Here is a 14,287-nt window from a genome sequence, read left to right as displayed (position 1 = left end):
TTTGGATCAAGAAATTGAATACATAAGAAAAATAGGGACAGATTTATGTTATCCTTCACATATACTAGATATTTGTTATAATAAAGCCCACAAAAAGTTTTATAGTGACAGTAACATGGAGAAAGAAACCCCTAAGAACATTCTTAACTTCACTATTTTAGTGGTTTTGAAAACATAAAATCATTGTCAAAATCTTTTTATGTCAACCTCGTTTTTTCCTATAATAACACACTAAAAGGAATGTTAATAAAAAATACCCCTAAAGAAAACAACAACATATAATATATAAAATTCCATGTTTGGACTGCCCCTCTTTTTATATTGACCAATCTAGCAAAGATATTGATGTACGTATTAAGCAACATAAGTATTCAGTCAAAACTGGACAAACATCCAATACGATATTCATTCATTTAAGTGAAAACTCTCACAGGATAAATTGCACTGAAAGTTCAGTGATTTCCAGATCGAAAGATTTCTCTTCAAGAAATCTTTTGGAGTCCACTGTATTACAGCTTACTTCCAGCTGTAATTTTAACCTTAGCCCTGGCATGTATTATTTGGACCCCGGTATTAGAAAAATGTTCAAGAATGACCTAAAAGATAAAATCACTGACTTAATTACAAATTAATTAACTTATATATATATTTCCTATGTACTTGTATGTTTAATCTAATTTTTTATTTGTAAAAATGTTCATCTTGCAAAAATTATTACTGTTTACAAAAAAAAAGATAATTATTTTGTTGTACTACCATTTTTTGGTGGTCAGTCACCTCCTTGTATAATCTTTTAATTGTCCTGTCCCTGCTTCTGAATGGTTGATCCTAATCCTATGTAAAACCTCTTAAATATGTGACCCTGTTTTGGCAGTTCTACTAATTCTTCAATTGTGTTAGATTCCTTTGCAATCCCCATCTGTCATTTATGTGAGCTTTCTTGGTAAACTTTTATATTTCTTCAGTCTGCTAAGTAAAGGACGACAGTCGAAAGGCCTCGCAGCACTCCAGTGTTTCTCTTTCTTTTGTGGATTTTGTCTTTTATATATATATATATATATATATATATGTATATGTATATGTATATGTATATATATATATTACCCTTCCTCGTTCGTATGTCTTCTTCCGCACAGTACCCTTTTATAAAGTTACCTTTTGTATAGTTTTTATATGCTAAAGTGTTTTTCTCATATTTCTCATACGTGAAATTGCTATCCCTATAATTCTTCATAGTCTAAGGAGATACGATAAAGTTTAGTTTAACTTCCCTAAAAGTTTCCTCACAGTTTTCATACTAATATTGCCTGTTTTTACTGATCCTGTACATGAAAATAGTTTCCCCTCATGCTTCTAGTGTATTAAATTACCTGTACAACAGATTTCCCTAAGTAAGATAACCGTCTTCACGGTTCCACATGCATAGTGCTAGTCTTCTTGGGTCAATACATGAAATTACTGTTTCCAAATACATATATACAGTATACTGCAACTACTCTTGTAGTTTTCATTGCAAATGATACCCGTAACTAAGGAATTGCCTCCTCCATAGTCTCATCCAAAATTATTAATTTTCACAACCTCCTTAATAAAACTGTTCTTCCCATAGTTCTGTGAATTAAGTTATCATTACAGTTCTTTATGCACAGTATTGTCTACTTCTTGATTCACCAAAAGGTCCGCATACACTCTCACCTTAAAACTATCTCCCCCAAAACTTTTCATACCTAAACGTACCCGCTCATTATACCACAACTATTCCTCACCTTGAGTACCTCTCGAAGCGCCAGGGGTTCATTTGTGTGTGGCTGCATCTTGTACTTCTTGGTAAATTTATGGAGGCTCGTCAGGTCTACGAGAATAAAGAGGGAACCAACGCCCCAGTAGACGAGGTAACTTACAATGACTGGGCCTGGAAGGGATAGGACGTTCAGGTGAGTTTGTTGTTAATCGAACGGATTTTGTTGGCACTGCGCTTGTGATTTTTTGCTCGCTAAAATCTTACGTAAAAGTTTGTATGTGAATACTCTTCAGTAGCTTAATGGACCTCTGTTGTGAATTTAGCCTCTCTCTCTCTCTCTCTCTCTCTCTCTCTCTCTCTCTCTCTCTCTCTCTCTCTCTCTCTCTCTCTCTCTCTCTCTCTCGTAAATACGGGCCCTCATCATTTTAAAATGATCTTTTGCTTTATTGAATGACGTATGTGGGCTGCAGTTTGTGATGGATGTACCACCTCAGGTACTGCATTCATATACCTTGCGGTGGTTGGTGGTCAGATAGCCAACGTTATCAAAACTTGTGGAATCCATGACCTTTCTACAGTCTTAACATTGAGTTTTCTCCTTTAAGAGGATATTCAAGCACACGCCTGTGCTCGTTCATTTTTGTTTTTATCGTTATTTGTTAATGCTCGTAATTATTCATTGTTATTCCTTTCCTCTTTCTGCTACTACGTCATTCACCTGCTGGCAGTCTATTTTGTTGATGCTGCGAAAGATTGTTTCATGACTGTATAAACATTATATACTCTCACCCACATATCTACCATCTCTGACTAATCGGAGCTACTTGGAGGAAGACATGGATCCAGGCAAGTCTTTCAGTGGCTAAAATGGTTCAGTTGCAAATGAATAATGTTATTCAAGAGTCAGTTGCCAGAGCTTTTGATGCTAGTTTGGCCAAAGAAGGTTAGAGTGCAAGAGCATAGTTCAGAGAGCTTTGGAAGGATTTCGCTCCATATATTATTTGGATGCTAACTTTGGCCTGATCGTTTCTTGGCGTTATATTCTTCCTCTTGCTTTTGCAGTTAGTTCTCCAATATTTGCCTCCGTAGGGGGTAGTGCTGTCAGTGCACCTCATGTGGTGCACTGACGGCACTACCGTCAGTGCACCTCATGTGGTGCACTGTAGGCATTACTTAAGGTTCTTTGCAGCGTCCCTTCGGCCCCTACTTACGACCCCTTTTGTTTCTTTTACTGTACCTCCTTTCATAATCTCTTTCTTCCATCTTACTCTCCACCCTCCTAACAATTGATTCATAGTGCAACTTTTACTGTCAATTTCGATTTCGGCGTTGAATAACCTCATAGGTCCCAGTGCTTGGCCTTCGGCCTAAATTCTATATTCAATTCAGTTCAGTTCCAATTGCAATATTTGTAATATATTTTGTTTTTGTTGTTAATTATATCATTGCTTTAGTGGCTAATGGAAAATGCTGTAATCAGTATCTTTATTGACGTCCTTTCAAATGATATCAGTATTACGGAAAATGCTGTTGGTTCGCAATTCATTTAACCTTTCTTTAGGCAAGTAATAAAGGATGAGGATTTCACAGGAGAATTATCACAAAATTTATCACGACATTGGTGCGACTGTCAATTGGCTTTATTTAATTTCGGATGTTTGTAGGGGAACTCACTTATAAGTGAAATTTCTACAGAAATTTTAACCCACGTTTTGTTTTTATGAAGGAGTAGGCAAACATGGAAGGGCCGAAATAGAGCCATTTTGCAGCCTGAATGAGGAGATACCACTTGAGAATCAAAGGAGCAAAAGTGAAGAACCGAAGCACTGTGTGAAAGACAAGAGCGGGCCAAACCAATTTGCATTGTTTTTTATTAGCTGAAGCCTTTGTTTTTAAATCTGGTAGTAACTTTTTTTGATACAATTACCATAATCATTAGCAAATACTTGAGAACTAACTTTCTCAGACTAACCACTAAGGGATGCTCATTTTTAGTTTGCAACTTGAGGGGGACCTAATATCGTATGATCCTAATTATGGTAAGATTGTGTTCTGACCTTCACCCCTAGTTGATATAAAATGACGCCAGTTATCAACAGTTAAGCGCAGGTTCTTCCAAGTTGTTAAATCATACGACACACTTGCTTATCGCTAGATAAAGCAGCACTTGACCAGAAGTTGTCATTGAAGATGTTACTAACGGCTGAACGGTTACAATGGAAAGATTTTGTGAATATAAAAAACGGAAAGAAACAGGCCTGACCCTTCATGAAGACACATTCAGTAAATCAGTTGCCATTACAATTTTAGTGGAGGCTTGAAAATTTTATTTCGAAAGAGCGACGGACGGGCAGACCGTTGCTCCTAATTAGCGAAGACCCAGTTAAAAGGAAAACAAGTAAAAATTGCGCCAAGGTTTCTTCGGCGCAATTGAGTTTTCTGTACAGCGTATAATGCAGTATGAAACTCACCCACGGCCCGTGAAACTCTCACCCGCTGCCCATAAAACTTTCAGCCACGGCCCGGTGGTAGCCTGTGTTGTAGGCACTTAGAGTGGTGCCAGACGCACGATCATGGCTAACTTTAACCGTAAATCAAATCAAAACTACTGAGGCTAGAGAGCTGCAATTTGGTGTGTTTGATTATGGGAGGGTGGATGATCAACATACCAATTTTCAGCCCTCGGTAGTTAGATCTGAGGGCGGACAGAAAAAGCCCGGACGGACAGACAAATTGCCATTTCAATAGTTTTCTTTTAAAGAAAACTAAAAAAGGTGGAAGAATGAACGAGACTTGAGTTGGAAGGAATCCTGAGACCCGCCTCTTGAAAGATGCGGGATCAAAGCTGTAGAGGAAGACGATGGAAGAAGAATTTCTGTTTTCTAACAACATTTAGAATAAACCAGGAGTATGGATCGAACTCGGTCCATACTCTCGTAGACAAGCCTAATACTGAACATTGGGTAGCCCTCGTGTTGATTTCCACCTGAGAATGAATTCCAGCTGAAGTATAGCCACTAGATCAGCCGCTAACCGGGCTCCCAATTCAAGCATCAGCATCTTGTCGAAATTTAGAATCCATTACGCACTGTCCTTCATCATCCAGATTACCTTCGTGTTGTTTTGCTGATCTCAGGTTATTCCTTTCATTAGTTTTCTGTAAAAGAAAACTTTTGCTGGCTTTGTGTGTCCGTCCGCACTTTTTTCTGTCCGCCCTCAGATCTTGAAAACTACTGAGACTAGAGGGTTGCAAATTGGTCTGTTGATCATCCACCCTCCAGTCATCAAGCATACCAAATTGCAGCCCTGTAGCCTCCGTAGTTTTTATTGTATTTAAGGTTAAAATTAGCCGTAATCTGCTTCTGGCAACGATATAGGATAAGCCACCACCGGACCGTGTTTAAAGTTTCATGGCCGCGGCTCATACAGCATTATACCGAGACTACCGGAAGATAGATTTATTTTCGGTGGCCTTGATTATAAGCTGTAGCGGCTGTACAGAAAACTCGATTGAGCTGAAGAAACTTCAGCGCATTTTTTACTTTTCTTTTTATTTTACGAGTGTTTAGTTCAACGACGTATAGAGTGCCAAAGTACCAACCGATATAAGTCATATAATCAAGGCCGAAAATGTTTTCCGATAATAAAAATGTTAAATAAATATGAGATCTATTTCTTTTACCTAAGACGTTAATTTGCGTTCACATATTGCCCGCTTGCTTGCAGGCGATGCCGTTTACTGGCAGGAAATGCAAAGATGACAAATTTACTAGTCAGCGAGGTATGAATACGTAAAATCAAACAAATAAATATAGAAAGAGAGAGAAATTGATTTGACGGATCTGAGCATTCTTTTTGCATTTTTACCTATGGCAAGACAGTTCATTACGGAACAGTGCCATAGGAAAACAAAAAGGGAGGGAGGCAGGGAAGGAGTATTTCTTATTGGTTAAGACTTACCATAGACGATGAGAACGAACTGGTCATGACCGCAGAGATCAAGAATCTTATCCCACTGGTGCTGCCAGAAGTTGCCAGAGGCTCCCCAGAAGTGCTGAAGATGGCTGAAATAAAATGAACTCACCAACGACGGACATTACCAGGTAAAGGTTATGGATGCCACAGTCCTCTCACTTTTTTTTTTCTTTTCGAGAGGAGGCAGTTTTCAGTTATTGTCTCTTATTGTTACAAGACTTCCCATGGTCATGCTCTTCAAACAAAAGTACTGTTAGATTGATTATCAGAGAATGCAAGCATTATATATATTTATATATATATATATATATATATATATATATATATATATATATATATATATATATATATATATATATATAATGCTTGCATTACACATATATATGTGTGTGTGTGTGTATAAAGGCTTACTATGTGACAGTATTCCTCATGGCCAGAAGAACCACAGAAGTTGTGGTTATGATGACAAGGGTCTTCTTTAGGGAGGACCATACTGTTCCTTCCCCTTCTTCCAAAATCTCTTTAGTGGGTGCCTCTTCTTTTTCGGGGGTCATCTCCGAAAGATCCATTCTCGGGCGAATGAAAGTGCCTTCCATGTTGCCTGAAAAATAAAAGGTCTGCTTAGTTGGACTGCAAGATGTTCTTGTCATCAGAAGGATATTAAAGGAAAGTTTTTTGATCAGCCACGGCCCGTTGGTGGCCTGTGTTCTTGGTACTTATAATCATGAAAAAATGGTAAGGTATCTGGTCATTGTTTAATCGGATTGTGACCGAGGTGTTTGCCGTATAGGTTTTAACCTGGTATGATTTGATTACTTAGCGTCGAACATGCAAATATAGTTATGTGATGTATAGTACATGATATGTGTAAAAAAAAAAAAAAAATTAACTGAAAATATGCAAAATAGTTGATAAAAATAACGGTTGTTTTTTTAAACCGTCCATGAAAATATTCTGCATAAAATAATTGCTAAAAATAACATTTGTGTAAAAGTTGATAACAATATATGTAATACAGTTGCACTAACAAAGCCAGAATAGAATAGTCGTCCTCGGGAGACCCGATATGACAACAAGCATATTTCTGTGATCTGTTGACATTTATGATAGTCGCAGAACAGATAGAAGGCGGTAAGATTTTTACCACGACACTTCCAGCAAAGAAGTTAATTTCTGTTATGCATCCAGTGGCAACAATTCGCGTCGTGGCATATATGATTGCGGATCGAGAATTAGTTTGCCGAGTACTTTAATGATGGGGATGGTAGTGATTATGATGAAGAAAGATTGCTTGCAAAAGAGAAAATGATTGTGAGTCAAATAAAATACACATAAGAATAGACACATTAGTGCTCAAGAAAGTTCGAGATAGATTAACCAGGGGCAGGAACGCTCATACAGAGCAGCCAAGCAGAAGCGGTCATTTTCTTTCGCCCTGTCGTGATGTGCGCCCAGACCTTAGTCACAGCGTTTAGCACATTGCACTTTTGCCTTACTTCCTTCGTATTTTATTTTGCCGTAGCTCTTTCGTCTTTTGTATTTTATTTCACTTCATCAAGTAAGTTCCTGTAGTTATGTAAGGTTTGCAATCTAACGTGCATGTCAGAAACAAAAAATACGTTTCCTTCCTTGATTTTCGCAGTGAAATAATGGGCGTTTCCATATGAAACTCAGTAACTACGTATGAAAGTTTTAGAAATAACTTTTTATTCATATACGTCTCTTGCTTTCACGTTCTTTAACCAGGATATGATATTCACAAGAAATAACAGGCTAAATACTCATTCACATATTTAGCTTTATTCTTTTCTTTGCACCTCCCCGATTATTTTCAGCTTCCCTCTTTCGTTTTGTTATTTAAACAGGACTGTTAAGATTTCTTATCCTACATTATTCCGATATTTTGGCAAAGAATTCGGTTAAATCCTTTAAAATGTTTACTCAAGAACCTTTTGATTTATTAACAGGGTTTTATAGTTTTATACATTCTTTTCCTTCTATAAGAGATTCACCATGTATTACGGCAAAGTTTTCACGCAGAACAGCTAGTTACGAAAAAGATTCATCTGAAGTCAGGTACAATGTCCTGTGTTTAACATTTTTAACCATTACTCATTTTGCAGTCCTGTCCTGTGCCATCGTCTTACCTAAATTGGGAATTTTGCACAGGTTTTTGTTCACAATACGACCACCTATATATTTAAGAGCTTTGTCTTCGGTTATAGTTAGTTTTTTTTCACTGTCATCGTTTACACACACTTCCTGTGCTTCTTTAGTATCACCTGGGTGAGTTTCAGACATATTCTCTCAATATAACGCTTATTAAATACATTTATAATGATAATTCTCGATCCTTTTTGGACACAGTGTCACTAGCAGATTCATCTGACATATCGGGATTATCAACCTTTGCATTGGTGTTTGTTTTTTCACATCTTTTCCAGCGATAATTTTCAGATTCTAAATTTAAAATCTACTGCATTAGGATGGTCAATAAGGACCATTAATTTGTCGTATGCACCCAAACAGATTCTCCAAGCAGTCTTGATTCAATTCCCGAGTAATGGAATATTCCACATTATAGATGTTTTTTACCAGGTTAAAAAAAAAAAGACCAGTAACTGACTTGCGCGAAAGACTGATGCAGTTTTAAGATCAATAGAGGCCTCTTGTCTGAGGAGATTTGATCTTCAGAGAACTCATCACCTCCATCACCTATTAAGGGCTTCCATTTGTATATCTTGATTCATACCAGATGCACTACTTGTTGGCAAGTCTCCTTATTTATTGCCTGAATTCATCTTTTCAGACTAGTCATTGATAAGTGAAATAAATGCATATGTCATTTTCCAGTTTCTTGTCAGTAACGCAACTATTTAGATAAAACCTTCAGTCAGCTAATATATTTCTTATCAATTTCATTAGGTAGGGGAATCAACAAAAACGTATACTTCTCTTTCGGCACAAGGGGTCTTAAATGAAGTTCTATTTTCAAACAGATTAATATTTTAGTTCCATCCACATGTGAGGGTTGGTTGACCCAATACCTTGAACAATTGCAACTACTGGATACCCAATAAACTCTAAATTTATTATTACATCTAATAATCTAAAATTTTTTATGCCATAGTCTTTCGTTTTTCATTCTGGCATTTGGACATTCATGGACAGAGCAGTTATTAGGCATTTCATCTTAAATATCACAAGGTAACACCAAGTACTATATTGTATTTTTACTCCACCTGTATAAATTATTTTAGCTGGATTAGTGTGCTCCAGGTCCTGGGGTGCACTTGACTCACTCATAAACATAATTCATCAGTAATCTCTTTTTTTTTTGGCTGACATGTATGAGTGGGTCCTGATCAGAGAAGGTTGTTTTAGAGAAAGTTGAGGGAGAAAGAGGATTATTTAGAAGTAAATGGATTGCAAGGCAATAAATACCAACATGGTCTAGAGAGAGAAATGGGTAACGCAGAAACTGTATATGTGCAAAAAGAGAACAGTAGAACTTTAGAATATGAGAATAATTAAGAAACTGAAAGGTCATTTGACAGACCAAATGCTTGGCACTAAAAATAAACTCTCAGTCAACAAGTATTTTGTCTCCAGAGGTGAGGTAGTACGTGGCAGAAAGGAAAGTGCCAAGGTTAGGTGAAACCATGAGAGAGATGAAACACCATCCACTTCTGCAGAATATCCTAAAGAGAAGCGAAGCGAGACACAAATGTCCACCAAAATCCAAGAGTGCCATGAAGGTAGCCACACACAAGGATAAAGCATGCCTTCAAGAGGATAAAGATGTGCTCTTATCATAAAAGGATGAGACACAATGTCTCGCAGTGCTGGACAAAATATCAAACTCAGAAAGTTGGAAAACCACCAGCAACTAAACCAAAAGTCACAGCCATGCTTTCAGTTGGAAAATCATGTTTAGCCAGAGCCGTCAATTGAAACAGCTGAGAATTTGGAAAAAATATGAAAGACCAAGGAGGAACAGAGGAAAACACAAGCTCAGCAATTGATTGCCCAAGCCAAGGGATAAGTGAAAAGAGGAAGGAGAGCCTACACTAATGGTGGATCTTGGTCCTTGCAGGAACCAGTACTATGGCTGCATAGATCGTGATACAGTGGGATATGAGGCTGACCAAACTCCACTTCTCAAAGCTGCCCTTCCTTTGGGACAACCAATCTGGATAAGACATGGCGGTCAATTACATCAGAGAAACTGATGAACCCCCTCTACTTCAGGTCTGCCTCATCTCTTCCCTTCAGTTAGGAACCATTGTTGTTGTCCTAGTGAAAGAGGAACCCCCTGCCAGAGTACAGTGTTACTTGAAAATGATGTGGCTGATGCCATATTTTGTAAAAACCAGCATTTAGTGAGTGAAGCAAGAAAGGACGATGAATACCGAGATTGTGCGAGAAACAGAGATACGAAGAAAGTATAAAGGACACCTGGAAACAGACTTTACCAAGTCCCTTGAAGGAGTGATACAACCTGCCTTAGAGAAGAATTAATCTCAACGACCTCTCACAGAAGTTCAGTGACAAGATCTGGAACTTGTCAACTGATGGGGTACTGATGCAAAAATGGCACCCTAGCAAGCCCCTGAAAAGGGCTACATCCAGTAATAATGCCACTGCCCTTCCATGATGAGATCCTCAGACTGGCTCATGAAAAGTCCCATGGGGGACACCTTGCCATAAACAAGACCTAAAAGAGGATCTCCTGAAAACTTTTCTGGCCAAACTTTAACCAGAGCACAGCAGACTTATGCTGTAGTTGTCATGTGTACCAAGTAATCAGGAAGAAGGACCTCAGCCTTCAGAAAGCTCCATTACATCCTATCCCCTTGGTGGCTGAACTATTTTCAGTAGTTCCCTTGGACTTAGTAGGACTCCTACCCAAGACCAAGAAAGGTAAAGTTTCTCTTCTCATACTGCTGTGTGCCTCATCTTGCTCCCCTGAGGTTATTCCATTGCAGGCTGCAACTAGTAAAAATATCATTCCCACTCATACTAACTTTTTTGTAACTTTTGGATTGTCACAGGAGGTTGAGAATGATCAAGGCAATGTGTTCTTATAGAAAGTTTTCAAAGGACCTTTGCCTATCATTTGCAATCCCGAGGTACACTAGAAACATTTTATACATTTAAAAACACTCAGGAGTTTCATTGCCATGATGAAAATAGAAAATAATAGGCTGAGAAGTGTCACTCATGCTGTCTGTAATAAGCCATTAGTGGCAGGAGTCATTTGTTCTCCCTTTTCAAATATTGTTTAGACAGGAAATAAAGAGAAGGTGCAGTGTCCCTTAATATATGCAGAATTTCAGACATGGATTGCATGAAGCCTGCCAATCAGCACAAGTCAGTGAAAGAGGTGCAGAGTAAAATAAGAGCAAAGTAAGATCAATTGGATTGGTGAAAGCCAGAAACTTCCAGGTAGGAGAAGAAGTGCTTGTCTCGCTGCCCTTACCTGAAAGTCCTCTCTCTCCCAAATACCAAGGATTGTACAAAGTGTTGGTACAATCAAATGAGCTGGACTATGTCATACGAACCCCTGAGCAACGAGAAGTGACTGGGGTGTCACATCAAATTCTTAAAGCTGTACTTGTGCTGGGTGAGTACCAGTGCTGACCCAATGATGCAACAAGCAACAGATGAGAGTGAAATGAATGATGGTCTAGACAGCTTGTTGGAAGATACTCCATGACTCCAGGAGAAGCTCTTAAAAGCTAAACTAATTAACTTGGAGATCTGAAAAGTTTTGGTTTGAAAGTGTGCCACTTGACTGAGGAACAACAGCAAGATGTCTGATCCCTGATCTTGGAATTCACAAGTTTGTTCCCCAACATGTTGGACTGGACTAGTGTAGCAGAACGTGATGTTAGCATCGAAGGCACCAACAACTTAGTATCACTGCAGAATTAGTAATTGTTGCAAAACAAGCTTGATTATATGATGGCACAGAAAATAATTCGACCCAGCACATTGTAGTGGAGTTTGCTATGTGCACTTGTCAGAAAGTGTAACAGTAGAGTGAAATTTTGCATAAACTACCACTGAGTGAACAAACTCCAAATTAGACTCCTTCTTGCTTCCTAGAAGAGATGAATGTGTTAACACTATTTGAAACACAATACATTACAAAGCATGATTTGTTAAAATGGATACGAGTGTGTCCAGCTTTGTGATTTGGCCCGTGAAATCTCAGTTTTTGTGACTTCCCAAGGGTTATTCAGATGTAATGTAAAGTCCTTTGGCTTTAAAATGCCCCTGCTATCTTTTAGACACTGGCAGATAGTCTTATAAAAGAAATGAATGGGCTTTTGCCTCATTGAATGACAATCATCTGTAACAACACATGGGACGAGCATAAGAAATGACTGTATCCCTTGTTTAAAAGATAAGTGGAAACCATTGTGACGATACATTTGTCAAACCACAGTCAAATACTTTGGCATATCATGGGCTGTGGTGCTGTCTGGCCTGTGAAGGCAAGGATGGAAAGTGTTTTAAAATTCCTGCACTTTCATCAAGACATGCATTGTTTTATTTTCTCGCCATATCCAGTTGCTACTGGAAGTTCTGCCAGAGTAATACAATGCTCACAGCACCTTTAATTGATCTCCTACAGGTGAATAGGAAGGAGTAACTTTGAACAAATCAGTGCCAAGAAGCATTTTAGTAATTGAAGTACCAAGATCATTAAAATTTTCTAGTCTTTTACCTATGTTACATTCCTTTACATGTAAAATGGCGATCTGGTTGGCTTGGCCAGCAAGCAACCAGTGTGTGGAGAAATGCCATAATGTTCAGAAGATCTTGTTCAGACTGACCTCTTTGACTGGCCAATATAGGTGGCGCTACAGGCACCACACTTGTAAATGTAGGTGATGCCAGACAAAAGGTCTGAAGGTAAGCTATCCTTATGATTTAACAACGCTTGAATAGTAAGTTGTTGGTGCAAATGAACCTGGGGTTAATGCAGGGTTAATATATAGGCGATCCATAGTCTAAATATGTTACAAAGAACTAAATAACATTTTTAAGTATAGCTTTCCCTACGTTAACCCCAAGTTCATTTTTACCAACAACCTTATTATTCAAGTGTTGTTAAATCATAAGGATAAACTACCTTCAGACCTTTTGTTTGGCATCACCTATATTTGTAAGTTTGGTACCTGTAGCGCCACCTACATTGGCCAGTCAAAGAGGTCAGTCTGAAAAAGATCTGAACATTTTGGCTTTTCTCCATGCACTGGTTGCTTGCTGGCCAGTTCAACCAGATCACTAATTTTACAACATAAAGAGGGATGTAACACAGGAAGAAGACTAGAAAATTTTAATGTTTTTGGTACTTTTAATTATGATTCATTATTGAGAATTTCTGTTTGATAGAAATATTTTTTTAGAAAGCCAGATCTTAACCTTGACAATTCACCTTGTCCCATGCTTTTACTGTAATTTATTCAACATATCATTTATACTGTTAACTTTTCTGTTTCTGTGTTACCCACTGAGTATCTTTATATGCTATTGTAAATCATTTTACAGATTTTATCAATTTCTCTGTTATTGCTACCTCTACTCAGCTTTGTCAGACAATAATGATTGTATATGCTTTTAACTATTAAAAGCTGTAATATTGTCTCTTTTTGGCTTGAGAATGTCGTTATAAAAAAAAACAACGAAACGTGTCGTAAATAAAATATGGTGGTTCCTAACCTGCATTCTTTTTTCCTGCTAAGAGTGCGTTTTCCAAAACATCTGTCTACCTACACTATATATATATATATATATATATATATATATATATATATATATATATATATATATATATATATATATATATATATATATATACTGTATATGTGTGTGTGAGCGTACGTACATGCATAATTGTAATAAACACACTCACTCTTAACTTCTTGATTTCTTCACGTTTAGGATACACTTGCACTACAAAGCTAGAGATCCAAATGAAGAATCAGATGGAGAAATTCTGATGGCCAGGCGAGATTCAAGCCCACATCCGGAACATCAGAATGAGGTAACAATATCTACCTGGTCAGGTGGATACTGTTACCTTGTTCTGATGTTCTGGATGCTGATTTGAATCTCGCCCAGGCGTCAGAATTTCTTCATCTGATTCTTCATTTGGATGTCAAACTTTGCTGTGATAAGTGTATCTAAATGAAGAAATCGAGAATTTAATGGGGCATTATAGTTACTACAATTACATAGGTATCTGGTAAATAATGTCTTGTAGATTCTATGTAAATATATATATTGTGTATGTGTTCATGTGTTTGTGTGTGCTCAGTAGTAAGAGTGCTTGGCTAAAATTAGCAAGGTCCATGATTCCATTTCTGGACATAACATACCCCTAACAACAGTTGCCTTAGGGGTGAGTGGATATCAGCATCAACTTGGGTCAAGAAAATGTTATGGGGCCAGCAATTCAATCCTAGAGACTTGCTGAGAACATGAATGCCCTTCCCCTTTTAGCAACATCCCTGTAAAAGGGAGAAAGGGGTATATATAGATATATATATATATATA

At 37.7% G+C, this 14,287-nt stretch overlaps 1 protein-coding gene across 2 annotated transcripts in view; it reads right to left on the bottom strand.

The window, feature by feature from the left end:
* LOC136856034 (fatty acid hydroxylase domain-containing protein 2-like) overlaps positions 1-14,287 on the bottom strand; it is a 30,342-nt gene that overhangs the window by 14,142 nt on the left and 1,913 nt on the right. For both annotated transcript variants that reach the window (XM_067133598.1, XM_067133589.1), the window contains exons 3-5: positions 6,128-6,317; positions 5,702-5,805; positions 1,767-1,912 (exon numbers count right to left, since the gene is read on the bottom strand). In XM_067133598.1, coding sequence (XP_066989699.1) covers positions 1,767-1,912; positions 5,702-5,805; positions 6,128-6,312 — 435 coding nt within the window. In that variant the 5' untranslated portion in view covers positions 6,313-6,317. The remainder of the gene's footprint in view (positions 1-1,766; positions 1,913-5,701; positions 5,806-6,127; positions 6,318-14,287) is intronic.

Source organism: Macrobrachium rosenbergii, chromosome 3 (assembly GCF_040412425.1).
Source record: "Macrobrachium rosenbergii isolate ZJJX-2024 chromosome 3, ASM4041242v1, whole genome shotgun sequence".
NCBI lineage: Eukaryota > Metazoa > Arthropoda > Malacostraca > Decapoda > Palaemonidae > Macrobrachium > Macrobrachium rosenbergii.
The sequence above is the reverse complement of the archived record's forward strand: the minus strand, read 5'-3'. Positions and strand labels throughout refer to the sequence as shown.